This window comes from Hippocampus guttulatus, chromosome 15 (assembly GCF_054856545.1).
Source record: "Hippocampus guttulatus isolate MCC_2025c chromosome 15, RoL_Hgut_1.0, whole genome shotgun sequence".
Lineage (NCBI taxonomy): Eukaryota > Metazoa > Chordata > Actinopteri > Syngnathiformes > Syngnathidae > Hippocampus > Hippocampus guttulatus.
The window spans coordinates 12,842,080-12,858,860 of NC_141275.1; the positions used below are offsets into that span (position 1 = coordinate 12,842,080).

Below are 16,781 nucleotides of genomic sequence, written 5' to 3' on the forward strand. Positions count from 1 at the left end.
TACCCGGAGAAAACCCACGCAGGCCCGGGGAGAACATGCAAACTCCACACAGGGAGGCCGGAGCTAGAATTGAACCCGGTACCTCTGCACTGTGAAGTCGACGTTATTATTATTTTAATGTATGGAGTATTTGCCAATTAGATGAAAAAATGTCATGATGTATAACAAAATAAACTACGGTTCTCAAAAGACTGTTTGACTTTCCTTCCTTCTGTACAGACATTTCACCATACCAAAATAAATACATCTGAACCTAACTCCAAAAGCTCATGCATCACATTTTGTTTTCTTGTATGGCCCTCAGTTTATTTTGATTAAAAACTGCAATGGCTCCTGATTGAGTATCACCAGCTAAAATTCAAGTTCTCGTTCCGTTGCATCTCTCCTGTCTTTTTCACTCAGTGATGACATTTGCACTTCGAAGGTCTTGTCAAACGCACTGTAGTCTACGCGGAAGGCGCCTTTCTCCAGGGATATGCACGACTCAAACCGGTGGCCCCACAGGAGCTCGTCCTCCGTGTACGACGTTCTGGCCTGGCACGTCATGCCTGAGAAGCAATGAGAAAGAGGACATGTTCTACAAAAGTGACTTTTTAATTGGCGGCACGGCATTCTATAATGCTGTACTTTATACAACATACAGTAATGACAATCAAGTAGAATGTAAAGACATGAAACATTCTTTTCTGCTTTCTTTCCCTTCAATTCAATGGACATTGTGCACTCCTTCTGGGCTGCCGCCTGGGGGCAGTAAAACTTAACTACATCATTACACAGAGAGGGTTTTAGCTGCTCAACAACCCGGAGTCATTTTTACCACTCTTTGCAGAGGATAAGGAACATATGCCCGTTATCTGGTTAGCCGTGTTGCGTCACTGTTTATTTCGAAATATCCATTGCTTAGAAACATGTAGATAGACTGCCTGCCCGGGATGAATAGAAAATGGATTTAATGAAGTACTAACCTGAGGCTTCCACGATACCCTCCAGGATAACGATTATCTCAAAGCTCTCCCTCTTCAAACGCTCGGCCCCCACGTCCCAGAAGGGGCTGCTTTGGTTGATGACATGGGTGATGGTCTGGGGCTCCACCAACAACAGTCGGTCTCCACCCGTGTCATACCCCAAGTTGAGCTCGGATTGCTCAAGCGGGATGAACTCCCCCTCTTTGGTCTGCCTGGATTTGATGAGCTTGGCCCGGATCTTGGCGTCCACCATGTGGCTCTCTCTGAGATCCCCGATTCGGAAGAGCATGCACAGCTTCTCGTCTCGCTCGCATATGACACAGTGTTTGCTGAAGATCAGCGTCTGGGCCCTCTGTTGGGGCCGGGAGATTTTGACAAACATGCAGCCCACCATTAGCGCGTCGATGATGGAGCCCAGGATGGACTGCACCATCAGGAGCACCACACCTTCCGGGCAGTTGGCCGTCACCATCCGGGAGCCGTAGCCGATGGTCCTCTGACTCTCCAGAGAGAGCAGCAAGGCGGACAAGAAGCTGTCCACGTTTGCGTAGCACGCTTGCCACTGTCGGTTGTGCACATGGGCAATATCGCCTCGCAACCAAGCACCCAGGAAGTAGATCCCGCCAAAGGCTAACCATGTGAGGATGTAGCACATGGTGAAGACGAGAAGGAACCAGCGGTACTTCAGGTCCACCAGCGTGGTGAAAATGTCTGAAATAAACCGACTTTTGTCCTTGATAGGCCCCAAGTTGACCCTGCACTTGCCGTCTTTGGTGATGTAGCGTTGACGCTGGCTGCCAACGGTCAAGTGCGCGGAGTGCGCGTCGCCTAAGATCTTACGCCGCTTCCTCTCCGTCTTTGACCCGTTCACCGTCTCGGTTGTTTGAATGGAAAAGGTGCTCCTCCTCGTGGAGCCTCGCGATTGCCACTTGGAGCTAAAACTTTTAAGCTTGCCGCCTTGGAGGAAACGCTGGGGCTTGGGGGCCTTCTCGATGGTTTCTGGTGGTGCCATTTTGAAGGTCTGCTGCTGGGAGGACATTGCAGCCTGACTGCTGAAAGTTTGGGTCTGGGAGACCTCCTGAGAGGGGAGTGAAAGGGGATGAGAGGTCAGTCAGGTTGAGGGTTAGGAAGGTTCTTTTAGTGGAGGGAATGTTAGGAAGGCATGTATCGTATTGTATTGAAGAGGCGCAGTCTTTAATGGAACAAAGGGACACGAAAGCTACAAGGGATCTCTCATACCTTTTTTCACAGCCAATGCCCTAAATAATCATTTTGTCCAGAAAGTCGCCATGACACCTGCTTTCATTTTCGGCTCATTTGGGTAAATTCCCTGAGGAATTGGTTCTTGAGACCTTTTGGTGAGTCTACCCATGACATACATGCCTATGAAGACGGACTTCGGGGGCTGGATTAGCCAACTTTGGTCGTCAAAATCCACGGCCATGAAGCAGGGTAAAATATTAAAAATCAGTATGGTCTACAAAGTCAACTTTTTCATATATTGAAATCATTGTTCACTATAAAAAGCAAAAATATGAGAATACAAGACAAAACCATACCTGATCAGGGATTGATTGAAATTGCGGTGTGGACTGATGTTTTGCGGCAGGACTCTCGATCCTGACAGGGCTTCCGTCAAGACTGTCGCACCGACCGCTTTGGACCACAATTTCCTTGCCGCACATCACAGTGGAGATCATCTCTGAGGGGCTTGGAAACGCTCTGACCAGATTGCTTTGGACAATGAAATTAAAAGTGTCTCTTGCTAGCTTTAAGGAACAAATGCCAGATGGTTTAACAGCCTGAGCTGTGATGTTTTATGTCTCAGTATACATCGAGACTTGATCTGTGGGAAGTGGTCCCATCCAGTGTCCCACCACACATTTCACAAGTGGGGGATTATCCTTAATCCTCAAAATCCAATGGAGAAGCCCCAAAGAAAAATGTTAGATTGGAAAAGATTACATGACAGTTTGCCAGGAGGCTTAAAGTACGCTTTGTCCAGATGTGGCCACTGTCAATGTTTTCCCGTTAGTCACAGAGTAACTCAACATATAGAGCAGTGGTGACTTGAGATACGAGTGACCTGACTGTTGAGTTGTTTTTTTTGGAAACATGACATTCACCCAATTTTAGGCTTTGACTTGCGATCGGAAATTTGAAACACATTTCACAACAAGAAGCAGTTTGGCAGATAGTGAACAATTTGGTAAGTCTGCTGTGCTTCATGCTAAGTGTGCAAAATGCCAGTCTAATGGACAGCATCAGCATTGGGGTGTTATAACCCTTTAAAAGACAAATATATGAACACAAGATGTGGCGCAATATATAAAATATAACACTCAAAGCATATATTTTTTATCCTCTTTGAAGAATGACTCAGAGACGCACACCGAAACACTGTACATACATACACAGACAGTATGTAACACTGCCTGTGAACAGATGGCGGTCCAGCGGTTACACAATCGCATGGGTAAATACACAAAGCTATGCGATGAAGAAAGCCGGCGGGCGACAAGTCTTTGTGTAATCTCTACTGGAATAATTGCGTTAAGTGTGCACGAGTACGAAACAATCCACATGATGATGACAACCAGTTTACACCTGAGGCTACGAAATTGAGAAATACAAATTTATCTTTACATTTTTGTGTTTTTAAACCTTTATGTGAAATGAATTGGATTTAAATCATCTTTTGTAGCAGTAATCAGAGACACATTCTTGAGAAGCATAACCCGTGCGACCTTGTGCTGACCTCTTACTATCGTAACTCCAGAAAAGCACCTACTTTGTAATGACGTGCTACAATCAATCACATGACCTGGTATCGATTTGAAGTTTATTATTCTGTGCGGGAGAAACAATGGACAGCTCGAAATTCATGCCTTCCGTCTTTGTCTTTGGTTGTTTTTCCTCAGTGATCATTTTTTTTGCACATCAAATTAGCGCCAAAAAATGGGGCCAAAGATGCCCCCCCCCCAAAAGATCACATTTCAGAATTTGGGTTCAGATGTGCCTAATGTTGTGGCTTAGTCTGTAGAAATCGGACAGAGAAGGGAAATGAAGGTTAAAAAAAAAGTGTTTCAGTCTTTCATTGTGGTCGTGTCCTCCTCCAAATCTTTATTTGATTTTGGTCATAGCCAGGGCTCTTCTCTCCGTGTTTTGGAATAAGGCTCGGATTAAACTCTTCACCTCTGTGCTTGTGAACTCCAACGCCAGAGGACCTTTACTGTCTGCCCACCTGAGGAGAGAAATCATACATATTGTGGTGATCCACAAAGGAGAGACCATTGGGGAAAGGCTGGGAGTTCTCATGTTTCTCGGTTCAATGGGATGATAGACTTGGAAGGTGTTGAAGAAGAGTAGCTTCTTGCTTGTTTCACTTCGCAGATTCACATGGTATGATTTGTTCGTTGGGATTTGTCAAGTCTGTACCTGTCAACAATCTCCTGGAGGTTGGCACGCAGGATGATGACCAGCTCCTTGAAGGTGCTCCACTTTTTGACATAAAGTGGCACCTCCTCCTGATACTTCTTGTTCTTGTGCTCGTCAGTCAGCGGTACGAAGACCAGCGGGCCCTCCTCGATGACCGTCTTGCAGAGCGTGTACAGGTGCTCGCCATCCTCCGAAGAGATATCCTGGAGTCGCAGAAGAAAAAAAAAAATCGGAACCCTTTCTAGGCAGCATCCACGACTCGTCAACTGGGAATAAGCTCAAGGTGGTCGAAAATGGACAGAGAGAACAACTAACCTCCAGGATCATGATCTTGGCAATGATTTCCATGATGGCCGTGTTCAGGAGGTTCCCCATGGCTTTGCAGTAGATGCCGACCGGTAGGACATCCTGCCACACCGTCCCCAGCTGCTTTAACTGATGGATCACCTGCAATCAACCACGTGGACACCGTGTTACTACGAGGGAAAGACTAAAAAGCCAAAGACCCCTTCCTTCTCCCCACGCACCTGCCTCACGGCCTTGCTGGCTGCTGTGTAGTTGTCAGGGTCATCCAGGTTGCAGAAGTTTTGAGCGGTGGAGAGTCGCTCCAACAGCTCTACCCTCTGGATGCTAAGCTGTGTCAGAAAGCACTGAGCGCCTGGATAACATGCAAACAAAAAAGGACAGTGGCATTTAGACCAGAGGCAGCCAGATTGTTGTGTTCAAATGCCATATTAGATTTTTTAAACGGACAGATGCAAGTCATTTAAGATTGCGTTTTGTGATTTGTTTTCTACAAAAGACAGACCTTGCTCATTCTTGTGGCTAAAACGAGAGCCAGATATATCAGGGAAGTAGCTGGGACACCATTTTTTTGAGTGTAGTACCTCAGGGAAGTGTTTTAGGGACCACTGTTTTTCAACAGAACCCTCATGTCTTTGCTGCAAGATGTGTTAAGAAATGCAAGCAGCAGTGTCAATTACTTCTGATCCTTCAACATCCACCACAGTAACAAAGCTAAACACATTTTAAGTGGACCTCTGTGTCTCCTTCAAATGTCAAGACAGCGTTACCTAATTTCCTGAATGCTGGCACCATGTCGACAAAGGTGACCACACCCTGGCTGAGTGGCTGCGGCAGGTGGGGTCTAAAATGGTGGCCCAGGGTGAGGAGGTGGTGGGCAAGGTACATGCAGTTGTTGTGCTGGATCGCCGCCAGGTGGGGAAACTTGAGAAGGTTCTCTCTGGGGAGAAAGAAGATAACAGAGGTGTGCAATATAGACAAAAATTGACATCCTGATACAGGTCAATTCATATCCTGATACAGTATTTTTCCTTAAAATCACCTGAAATCTATGGCAATTGTTCTTTGGTTTCTTTCTGGTAAACCAAAATTTGAGAAGTGCAAGGAATAAATCATACTTGTGATATGTCGGCACAACATCGTAGAAGAGTTGGAAGATATTTCGGACGGTGAAGAAAAGCTGGGAAGCACTGTGGAGGGAGAAAAAAAAAAAGATACTTGAACACCTTTTCATAGAGGTGATTTAAACGGGACAATTTTGAACTGCAAACAGAGTAAAATGTTTCATTTCGAAGTGGGAAAATGTGACAACACTGACCAGATACTTATTGTTTAACAACAATATGAATTGAAGACGCATTCACAACGTTGCAATTGGAAGGAGCGACGGTCAGAACACACCATTGTGCGGAACTTTTGATAGCCTCGCCCAGCGTGTTGAGAGCCAGCTCCATCAGCTGCTGCACCGACTCGCTGATGCGACACGCCGGCAGACACATGCTCCATGCCGACAGCTGACTGGCGTTCTCCAAGGTGGTGGCCGCCGGCTCGCTCAGGGCTTCCTGTTTCACCGGCGAACACGACTCAGGAACAGGAAGCTTGGAGAGACGTAGCTTGGACTCAGGCGTGATCTTAATGGAATTAAAATGAAATGTTTTTAATCATCGAATAATATATGGTCCTCCCTGTGGGTATATGCATTTTAAATAATACCTCAATCATTTAGTACAAATTGCAGATCCCCATAGCTACAGTTCACAGAACCCAGTGTGTGACGTACAAATCTAAAGCGTCAAATGTGTCGTACCTTGATGGTGTTGTGCATTTCAGACGTCATGAGTTTACGTGCCGCCACGATGACATCCTTGCATTTCTTGCTGGCGAAGTGACAGTTAACGTTTCTGGCGTATTTCAGCAGGTCTGTAGACTCACTCTGCAGAAACTCCATCTCCTTAAGAGCCGTCTCAAATTCTCCCGTCGCCATGATAACCTGTCACAAATAAATACAGGTCGCATGACGAGTTGCGAGCCGAATCCGAAATGAAAAAAAGGAGAGTAACGTGGCGTACAATGTTGTATTTTTCCAGTTGGCTGCTGTTGGTAGGGATGGAGTAGAGCAGGCACTCGTGGATGATGCATTGTGATAGCTCCTCCCATATCAGCTCTCCAAAGATGGTCGACAGCTTTTTATCGTTAATTGTCACATCTAGAGGAAAAACAGAAACAAAACGGGCATAAGGGGCTGGAGCACATTCAACTATGGTGCAGATTTGGGAGAAGGAGGAGATTTTTGCAGGATTTGGTTTTCCACAAAATAATAAAGTGCCGTTATCCATTTATTGTAAACACATTTTCTACACAACATCTTAACTTAAGCAAAACATTTTATACTACTACTTTGAAAATAATGTTTCATATTAGAATGTATTCATGCTTCCACATCAAACCTTTGTGTATTTGACACAAATATATTTTTATGATTAGATGTCAACATTTTCTGAAACAAAAAAATATATGGTTGAGTGCATTATAGGTTTACTGCTGATCCAAATAAGTATTGGCGGATGTCTACCCTCTACTGCGAGCCATGCTAGTTTTTCCAGCGCGTGACTTACTTAGTAGGTTTGAGTGAAGCGTCTTGAGCAGCAAGAGCAATTTGCTATAGACCTGCGACGGAGCGGCGCGCTCCTTTTGAGACCCCTTCAGTTGCTCGAAGGTCAGGACGATCCCCTTTCCCTGCTGCTCAGACACCAACACCGACAGAAATGGGTGCATCACCACCGGCTTCAACATGTTCTTCAAGAGCACCTGACCTGAAACACAGCAGCAGCGGGTTCAATTGCCATCTTAGATTTTTTTTTTAAGTGCTACATAAAACTCATTGATGTTCCATAAATGCATGTATATTAATCGATATTGGATTGTAATGACTTAAAATGAAATAAAATCGGAATCGAATGGAACTGAATTATTATAGTCAACTTCAATGTCATGAAATGTTGCATGTACGAGCGTGGTCCCCCCCCCCCCCCCCCCTCCATCCCTTGTTTCTTTCTGACTTTCGCGTTGAGTGAACGCTGGCGCGTTTTGGCTGCCGCTGCTCAACCCGTATTGTTTTGTGTTTTTTGTTATTGTAAAGTGTCCTTGGGTGTCTTGAAAGGCGCTTATAAATAAAATCTATTATTATTATTATTATTATAAATAAAGGCAATTTGGAGATGTGGATTAGCATTAGCGTCCGATAACAAATTTGACTGCTCGGTGAAGTTGTCAGCACGGTGGCGGTGTCAGGGTATTTGTGGTTTGGTGATGCATTCATTCGCCACATACACGCAGCGTAATGTATGAGATGTTGCCTCGTCGCGTGTATACAGGGGGGTTTCGACTTCCCGTTGGCTTGATAGGACTCTGCACAAATGACCGACTGGAATATTCTGTGACTGGTGACCATATGTGCTGTTTGACAAGAAGGAGCAGTGAGTAATGACACAGAATGACGGATCAGCTCCTTCTGCTGGCATGAGCAATGGGGGAAAATGTATTGCCACCCGAACTGGTGGTTGACCTTTGAGGTATAGACTATATCAAAGACATGGTGATTGTTTGTATTGCTCTTTGCTTTCTCACTGAAGACTTTCATCTTGTGCTGAAGGTCTCCCTGGATGGCCAAAGCTTGGAGGACGCTGCGCAGCACGGCAGGTGGTTCTGGTTCACTGTCCTTTTCGGGTGAAAGGCATAGGCACAGCTCTACCTTCAGGAAGGAGTCCATGCCTGCAGGGCCTGTTGGTACAAGTTAAAAGAGAGGGGGCGGGGGGTGTCTTTCTGAAATGCCCCAAGAAGCCACAATATGGTATCAAAGCACCATCTCATTAGGACAGTAGTGCATTAACTCATAAACCATTTGGAACACATAACGTTCACAAATCAAGGGAATGTCTCCCATTGAAATGAATGGAAATGCAATTAATCCTTCCCAGGCAAAAAATAAATACAAAAAAAAAATACAACTTATATTTATCCTTTTTATCAGTATGTGGTTGAAATACTCTAACCAATCTATTGTTTGTTTCTCACCCTTTAAGGACGGTAATTTCCAGATAATGAGGCGCTTCCATTCATCTCCCAGATGATACATCAGGTTTTCCTTCTGTACTGTCAACTCCGAGCTAAGCGTGCTAATAATCGGAAGCTGCATCGTTTTCCAGCCTTTGAGAGATTCCACGCTTGCCCTCGCCTGGGAGAAACAAGAATGACCATGACAAGCGATTTTGATTTGGTAATCTTGTGTAGGATGTCAGTGGATTGGTTGAAGGTTGAAGAGTGCATTTAGTTTAGTAGTATTACGTACGCTTTTCAGCTGGTTAGCAGCATTCACATACTTCTTTTCTTGAAGGGCTTTGTTGAATTTCTCCATTGCATTGTGAAACTAAAAGGTGGAGACATTATGTGTGTCAAGAACTAGTGGATTGATTGGGTTTTTTCAGTCCTTTGAGATTTGTATTTGAGTAATATTTGGAAATATTCTACGAAATTTTGCTTAGTGAGACAGTGTGCTGCTTACATCTTTAAGGTGTCCGAGAATAGTGATGATAATTGTGTTTTTCTCCAGCTGCAGCTTCAACTTTGTATACTCAGCCACGGCAGAATCAATATTTAGTTGAACCTGTTTTTAAAAAACAGTGACAATGTTACAGTGCAATGACCAGTGTTTTTAATTATTCTAACCTGATTTCATATGTATATATATATATACCTCTGTCTCAATGAAATTTTTGAGGTCGTCCATCTCTTTGGAGACCTCGTCAACCTGGACCATCAGGTCCTCAGATGCTTGCAGACTTGGCAGGAAGTCACTATATCGCTTGTTCATCATGCCACATACTTCTTCCTGTGAAATGGAGGTAAAATAACTTTGCAATGGGATAAAATGAAGCCAAATTCTTTCATGCACAACCTCAAACTATTATTTATCATGATTCTTTTGGTCTCAGATGTCTCATTGCATAGGTGTCAAACTCAGGTCCTAGAGGGCCACTGTCCTGCATGTTTTCCAAGGCTCCCTGTTGCAACACACCTGATTTAAATAAACAGGTTCAATAATATCAGGCTTCCGCAGAGCTTGGTGATGATCTGATCATTTGAATCAGGTGTGTTGCAACAGGGAGACTTGGAAAACATGCAGGACAGCGGCACTCCAGGACCTGAGTTTGACACCTATGTCTCATTGGATCCAGATGTATTGGTCTTGTTGTGTTGAATGACCAACCAAATTGTGAGACCAGAATAAGACAGATCTGTGGGGCTGTATGTGAGTCAGATAATCTAGATGTAGCTCTGAACCTCTTTAAATCTTGCAAACAAATACATTCTTGCCAACTTGTACGTAGTCATGATTTTAAAAAAAGGCTTCGCATTCGAGTTGCATATAGAAAGCTTGCCATCATATTACCTTGTCAACACATCACATTGTTAATCGCCGTAAAGAACGTGTACATATGTAATTGGTAGGTCGTGATATTTATTGTAAAACAGGAGCAGGAGCACATTTTCTTAACGCGAAGGTTATCACTGAATACTCCCTCAAACTTTTAGCAACTTAGCATTACGTTAGCTAATGATTTGGCTAGCGTGGCGCTTTACCTTCGTATCTTCTATCTTGCGCGACATTTTGCTGATTTTACTGGACAGGTCCTCTTTCTCCAGTTTGCCAGAACTGGCGAGGACTTCGGTGACAAACGACGACATTCCGGAACGCAAGGTTATGTTAAAAAAAAAATCCAATTTTTTTTTTTAAATCTAAAACTATGACGGATCAACACAGCGCGCGCCCGTCGTTTGATTGGCCACGCAGCGAGTCCAAGCAAAAGCCCCGCCTTTTCCTCTCTTAGTCGTTTCTCATTTGATCGCAACATGAACCGCTTCCGCCTCTAATTTACATTTAATATGGATACATAAAACGTGATTTATATAAAACCGTGTGTGTGTATATATACATATATATATATATATATATATATATATTAAAAAAAAATATTCCTCGTCTCACCCCCCTCGGGTGGTGTCCGGCCCTCATTCAGTCCTCTACCAGAGGCCAGGAAGCTTGAGGGTTCTGTGCAGTATCCTTGCTGTTCCCAGCACTGCACATTTCTGGACTGAGATGTCCGATGTTGTTCCCGGGATCTGTTGCAACCACTCATCTAGTTTGGGGGTCACTGCCCCGAGTGCTCCGACCACCACAGGCACGACTGTCACCTTTACCTTCCAGGCTCTCCCCAGCTCCTCTCTGAGCCCTTGGTATTTCTCGAGTTTCTCGTGTTCCTTCTTTCTGATGTTTCCATCACTTGGGACCGCTACATCCACTACAACGGCTTTCCTCTGCCCTTAACTATGAATATCTATATCTATATAAGATAAGATAAGATATCCTTTATTTGTCCCACACTGGGGAGATTTACAGCCTCCAGCAGCAAGAATGTAGGCAGAAAGAAGAAGAAAAAACAAACAAACACCGTTCAATTAAGTGCAATGTAAATACAAAATGGATAAATCGCAGTGCTATTTACAGTTGTTTTCCACATCATTTAATTATTATTAATATTGTTGCCATTTTTTTTATTTTTATCTATATATATATATATATATAAGATAAGATATCCTTTATTTGTCCCACACTGGGGAAATGTACAGTATATATATGCTCTCCCAGCTGTCACACACCTGATTCAAATGATCATCAACCAGCTCTGGAGCAGCATTAGAACAATCCTGATGATGTGAATCAGGTCTGTTGCTCCTGGAAGAGCTGGAAAACAGACAGGACAGCAGCCCTCCAGGACCGACTTTGGACACCCCTGGACGTGGGTAAAGCAATGCATTCAATGGTGTCCGAAAAGGGTCAAAATCCATTGGCAAGTCTCTCTGTCTCCGTCTCTGTCTCTCTCTCTCTCACACACACACACACACTCGCACAAAGATTAACAATTGTGTTAGTAAAGAAATAAGGCTTAGCACGAACTATCCAATGATTTTGTAAAAAAAAAAAAATTCTGTTAATATCGTTCAATAGGTGGCAGTATTTATTCTGACATAGGGTAAACCAAAACAGAAGAAGACTATTTGCTCGTCACTATGGAAACTGCTGGTGACTCACACAAGCTTTTACCTTCGTTTACTAATTGCTAAATTGGTCTTTATCGTTTTGGGTAGAAAACTTAGCCAGCTCGGTGACTTACCTAGCTCGGTTGTTTGAGAAATAACCCAGTTGTGTCGGCGCGTGCTCAGGAAAATAGACTGCTAATGAAGTAAATATCGATAGCATCGTGCTAATATTTATGAATTATCCGTCATGTCAGACTGGTGTAACAGTGACATTGGAGAGGCTGTCTACCGGTCTCTGGATGCTATAAAAAACCTACGGATAAGGTTAGTATTCGTGTGAAAGTTAAATTGTGTGTTTCGAGGCCCGTGTTATCCGGATTAGCAGCAGCATGCCCTATTCACAAAAAGTTGAGGATATTAGGTCTTCGGGTAAATTTTAGGATGAATGCACGAGAAAAATACAACAGGTCCTATTCATCGTATTTACATTTTGACATGAGACCAACAGGACACCTAACAATTGATCTGCAGTATCGTAAACAGAATGTTCTCAGAGGGAAGTTGCCACAGATCTTACTGTCACCGTGCAAATAGAAGGTTGCCAAAGAGAGACTTGCGGATTCACAGAAAGCCAAGTTACAGTGTGCAAAAAGTACTGAAATGCTCAACAGTGGACATGTGCTTTAGAGAAGACCAAATGAAGTTCACCTGTAAAAGTGAAATGCAGTAAATTTTAGTTTCATCTATTTATGTCCAATTAAAGGGTGTCCTTAAAGAGGGTGACCACCACAGCGTCTCTCTCCCAGCAACTCCAGCAACAAGTTCTGTCCCAGCACGATGGAGGAGTCATTGAACTGGTACCCCTCACCTCGCAAGCCCAGGCTGGTGAGAGAAAGTGTATCATGTATGGTGGCCACAGAATTCTTCGAATAGATGACATCCTGACATGTTGTTTTTGTCACCAGGTGATAACGAGGAGGACGTCATCATCGGCTGGCAGGAAAAGCTTTTCAGTCAGGTAAGAACTCCCCTTCACAGCGAAAACGACGGCACAGTTATTGAGTGTTTCTGACAAACGTGTTTATCCGCAGTATGAAATGGAGCTCTTCCAAAACGAGACGGCGTGTCAGAGCCCTCTGGACCGGCAGTACAACAAAGAGGTCACGGCCCTGACTAAAACCAAGGGCCGGCAAAACCGCAGGATTTTTACCTACACAGATTATGATCGCTATACCAACTGTCATTCACTGCAGCAGCTGGTGGGTTGCACCACTTTTCCAAATAATTAACACTCAGGAACAAGATTGTTTACCACAAAAAAAGTAATTTAATGTTTTTCCCCCCTCACCTTGAAAGGAGCAAGGCAGTGATTTGCTCAACACAGCCAAGACCAAGCCCACCTTCCTGGCAGAAAGGATGGCCACCGTGCGACATCGAAGGCAGGACAGGCGAACCATGTGGGTGTGAAGCTCTGCCTCTCGTCCCTCCACAAAGACGGTGTATGTGTGAAGGTGATTTTGTTGTTTTCTCACAGGGACTCCAGTTTCCCCAAGTCCAAGATCATCAACTGGGAGCCGAGCGATGAGTTCAAGAGGAACAGCCATGAGGTGAACAACGTCATGCAGACAATGCATGTCATGGGAGACCTGGGGCCTCCTGGAAGGTAAAATCAGCCACTCACGCGCACAATATTTCCTTGAAATTGAATGAAAAGTGGTCACAGCATAACAAATGCGAACATATTTACGCTAAGTTAGAATATCATTGAAAAGTGAATCTTGGTAAGGCATTGATATTTTACAGGTGCTTGTGCATATGTGAAGTTAGACAAACTGATGATCTGTTTTTTTTTTCCATCCAGATCTAGTTCAAATTTACCAGCAATTTTGATTAAATCTGGACAGTCTTAGATCCCGTACATCTAGACCTACATGTGGCTTGGGTATGTCAGTAGTGATATATGTTCTCATCATATATATATTTTTCTCAGGTTGGGTCAGAAGGAGAACGAATTTTTGCTGTTCACTGTCAAAACAGACGGCAACGGGACCATCATAGTGAAACCTGACTTCAACAAGGGCAAAGAGCCCTACAGGCAAGTACACTGAAGACATGATAAGTGTCTTATGTGAAATGACGATGTTAACACTCACGTTTGTTATGGTTGTTGCAGGATAGCCACCACTGGGACCAACAAAGAGATCTGGCATCTCACCATTGAAAATGTATCGGCAACTATGAAATCCGAGGAAAAAGAAAGAGAGCAGCACTTATACAAAGATGTGTGTACACATTTTCTTCCAGAATATGCCATGGGACAACTTAACGTTATGGTAGCCATGTAGAATGTGTTTTATGACATTAGCACACTCAATTTGCTCTGTTTGAATATGTAGCTGTATGTGAGGCACAGGGAGTTTCCAAATAGCCTCGTCGGACAGGACTTTGAAATGGTATGTCATTTGAAATACTTTATATAAGTATTGGATGTTTGTTTGTTTTGCTTGTTTCCCTATGACCTTCTGACCATCAGTCCAAAACAAGCAGAGGTTGATTTTGGATTAGGGCTAACAGTATGGCAGTGCCCCACCACATCCAGCCGATGGTGCTCTGTTTAAAAAAAACAACAACAACAACAAAATGAAAATAATCTTTTCTATCGCTGAGTGATGCTTTTTTGCCAACTCTGCCTAGCAACAAGCGGGGGAACAGGTTAAAAAAATGTCGTTACTATCAGGACTGAAACAATTGTTGACCTGTTAATAGAAATTAGTATTAGTGGGTAATTATGTGTTTTATGTGTGATTTCGTATGATATGTGTGTGGGCAGATGTTGTGATTCGGTCACTGTTAAAATGTGACTTTTTAGCTTTGCCTAGCCATGAAAGATTTTGACGTTTAACAATATTTTCTTGTAGCCTCCTCCAGGTGTTCTGCGCTACTTAATGAACGGAGAGATCGGTAAGGAAGGCTCAGGTCATTGTTGACTGTTCGAGTTTCTAAAGTGTACTTTAAAATTGAAGGCCCTGTCTTCCTCTGTCTTGTCTCTCCAGTTTCTGCCAAGGGCTTTGAATATGATAATTTATACGTTCATTTCATCATGGAGCTGCCAAATAGTAAGTTGCGATCACTTTCACTTTGAGGTCTTGACACATGGCCTTGAAAATAACTGTTATGTCTTGCAAACTAGACTGGTCCAGTTTGCCAATGCAATCTCAATCTGGAGTCACGCAAACCTCTCGTACCAAATCATTAGGGAAGGTCTGTACTTAATTTATTCACTCCCAAAGACGTTTTTAAACGTCTTTTCAGACTTGGTCTAGAATTGGCTGGTACTGAATGAGTTAACAAGCTAGTAGACAAATTTCAGCACAGCGCAGATGCTGACATTTTCTCAAACTGCGCCAACAGGACAATGTGGCATATTTCTGCTACCCTTTCACCTTTGAGGTCTTCTTCATGAGTGAGAAAGAGAGTGAGGGTGAGTGTCGGGGACATGTTTTGGTTGCACGCGTGGGACTTCACAATCAAGAAACTCAACGCCGTTTCCTGTCATAATTGCAGAATCAGGTCCCCAGTGGCCGGTGTTGTATTTCAAAGTTCTCTCACAGGACTCGTGGCAACGATATCGAACCGAAGGCTATGGCTACCTACTCTTTCCCTCCACACCTGGTAAGTTCATATTGGGATGTAAAATGTGTAGTATGTTACAGTCAGTTCAAAGTGAGATGATGTAATGTTGGTGATAATCTAAAAATATGTGCTCCGCAGGTAAACACATCCTGACGTGTCACACATGGAGACCCCTTCAGACAGGCACGGTCTCGGCCCTGAGGCGCTTCTTCATCGGAGGTTCCCCGGAACTGGAGGACCTCAGCTACGTTAGGATACCGGGACATTTTAAGGTATTCCTGAAAATGTTGACCCAGATATCTACACAGACAAGTTATGAACATTTCAACACTCGTTTTGTTTTCTTTTATGACCATAGGGAGAGAGGCTAAGTCGCTTTGGCTTTTGCACCGAAAGCTCAGGAAGCGTAAAATTTAATCTTCACTGCATCCAGCAGTCTAGGTAAGTGCTTATTTTACAGAGTTCTGAAAGAAACTTTTCTGAATCATTTTGCTATGTTGGTCTGAAATTTCCTCTAGGGCTTTTGTGGATTCCACTTCAGCAAGGAGAAGGAGGCAGAATGCTTTCGACCAGGCCCAAGGATTTAATCATCATGATACTCTCTTAAGCACCATGGGTAAGCAGATGACTCTTGTCAATGGAAGTGAAAAAGTGTCTTATCACAGTCTATTATAATGTGCAACATTTTGATGATGTGGCCTATTTGATTTCACCAGAGGCGTTTCAACGAGCCAGAAGAAAAATGCAAGAAGTTAGAGAAAGTCTTCCCATCGACTTCATCGCCTCCGTCTCTCAAATCCAAATATGATCCACAGAAGAGTTTATATTATTTGCCATTTTAAAATTATATAGGCTGTGATGGTAAAGAGAGGAAGTCATTTATATTATTGCATTGCATTGCCTATTTATAGTACTGTACTGTGTTTGATGCAGTTTTGTATTTTTAAATAGATATGCTTTTGTATGTGTCAAATATGACCAAGGATGATTAAAAAAAATTAATGGAACGTTGGTTTGAATTTCATTTTGTGCTCACCTTGAGATTGAAATGACATGACTGATGAATGAGGGAACTTTTCAAGGACCATGTTTGGATATATAGATTTACATTTTTTAATTTCCGATTGCTAGGTTATTGGAACTAATATTTTTTTCTAATATTTCTCCACCTGACGAAATTTTGCTGCATTCATGAATCTAGGGAAAAAATATTTTCACGCCATTCCAGTTCAGAGTTTCTCGGGGAATCTCGCAGAACTGGTTTTATTTTCGTATCTGAACATACTTAAATAACAATAGTATGAATTAAGACCTGATTAAGGTCATCAACTGAATTTTTCTAGT

General features: G+C 43.2%; 3 protein-coding genes across 7 annotated transcripts; 1 reads left to right on the top strand and 2 right to left on the bottom strand.

Moving 5' to 3' along the window:
- Positions 1–344: 344 nt before the first annotated feature.
- On the bottom strand, positions 345–2,665 carry LOC147193974 (G protein-activated inward rectifier potassium channel 3-like). The gene is made up of 3 exons (XM_086131645.1): positions 2,525–2,665; positions 966–2,043; positions 345–548 (listed from the first exon to the last, which is right to left on the bottom strand). The coding sequence occupies exons 1-3, from the start codon at positions 2,663–2,665 to the stop codon at positions 352–354; spliced, it is 1,416 nt and encodes a 471-aa protein (XP_085987771.1). The 3' UTR covers positions 345–351.
- A 1,125-nt stretch (positions 2,666–3,790) lies between these two features.
- On the bottom strand, positions 3,791–11,701 carry zw10 (zw10 kinetochore protein). 3 transcript variants are annotated; one of them, XM_086131181.1, is made up of 17 exons: positions 11,424–11,701; positions 10,753–11,164; positions 9,460–9,594; positions 9,268–9,369; positions 9,055–9,132; positions 8,781–8,940; positions 8,334–8,486; positions 7,322–7,519; positions 6,776–6,912; positions 6,514–6,696; positions 6,108–6,337; positions 5,825–5,896; positions 5,477–5,646; positions 4,931–5,061; positions 4,719–4,850; positions 4,404–4,606; positions 3,791–4,209 (listed from the first exon to the last, which is right to left on the bottom strand). In XM_086131181.1, exons 2-17 carry the CDS (start codon positions 10,777–10,779, stop codon positions 4,089–4,091), a joined length of 2,232 nt encoding a protein of 743 aa, XP_085987307.1. In that variant the 5' UTR covers positions 10,780–11,164; positions 11,424–11,701; the 3' UTR covers positions 3,791–4,088. The 3 variants fall into 3 exon arrangements, with proteins under 3 accessions (XP_085987307.1, XP_085987306.1, XP_085987305.1); XM_086131180.1 differs by lacking the exon at positions 11,424–11,701 and having other exon boundaries at positions 10,753–11,259; XM_086131179.1 differs by lacking the exons at positions 10,753–11,164; positions 11,424–11,701 and adding an exon at positions 10,347–10,556.
- Positions 11,702–11,826: 125 nt separating this feature from the next.
- On the top strand, positions 11,827–16,444 carry mks1 (MKS transition zone complex subunit 1). Of its 3 annotated transcripts, none has more exons than XM_086131184.1 (18): positions 11,827–12,128; positions 12,568–12,689; positions 12,770–12,822; positions 12,896–13,063; positions 13,161–13,261; positions 13,339–13,467; positions 13,795–13,899; positions 13,978–14,113; positions 14,201–14,257; positions 14,723–14,765; positions 14,858–14,920; positions 14,995–15,065; positions 15,216–15,285; positions 15,369–15,476; positions 15,576–15,709; positions 15,796–15,878; positions 15,956–16,053; positions 16,154–16,444. In XM_086131184.1, exons 1-18 carry the CDS (start codon positions 12,052–12,054, stop codon positions 16,243–16,245), a joined length of 1,710 nt encoding a protein of 569 aa, XP_085987310.1. In that variant the 5' UTR covers positions 11,827–12,051; the 3' UTR covers positions 16,246–16,444. The 3 variants fall into 3 exon arrangements, with proteins under 3 accessions (XP_085987310.1, XP_085987308.1, XP_085987309.1); XM_086131182.1 differs by having other exon boundaries at positions 13,978–14,086; XM_086131183.1 differs by lacking the exon at positions 14,201–14,257 and having other exon boundaries at positions 13,978–14,086.
- Positions 16,445–16,781: the final 337 nt, after the last annotated feature.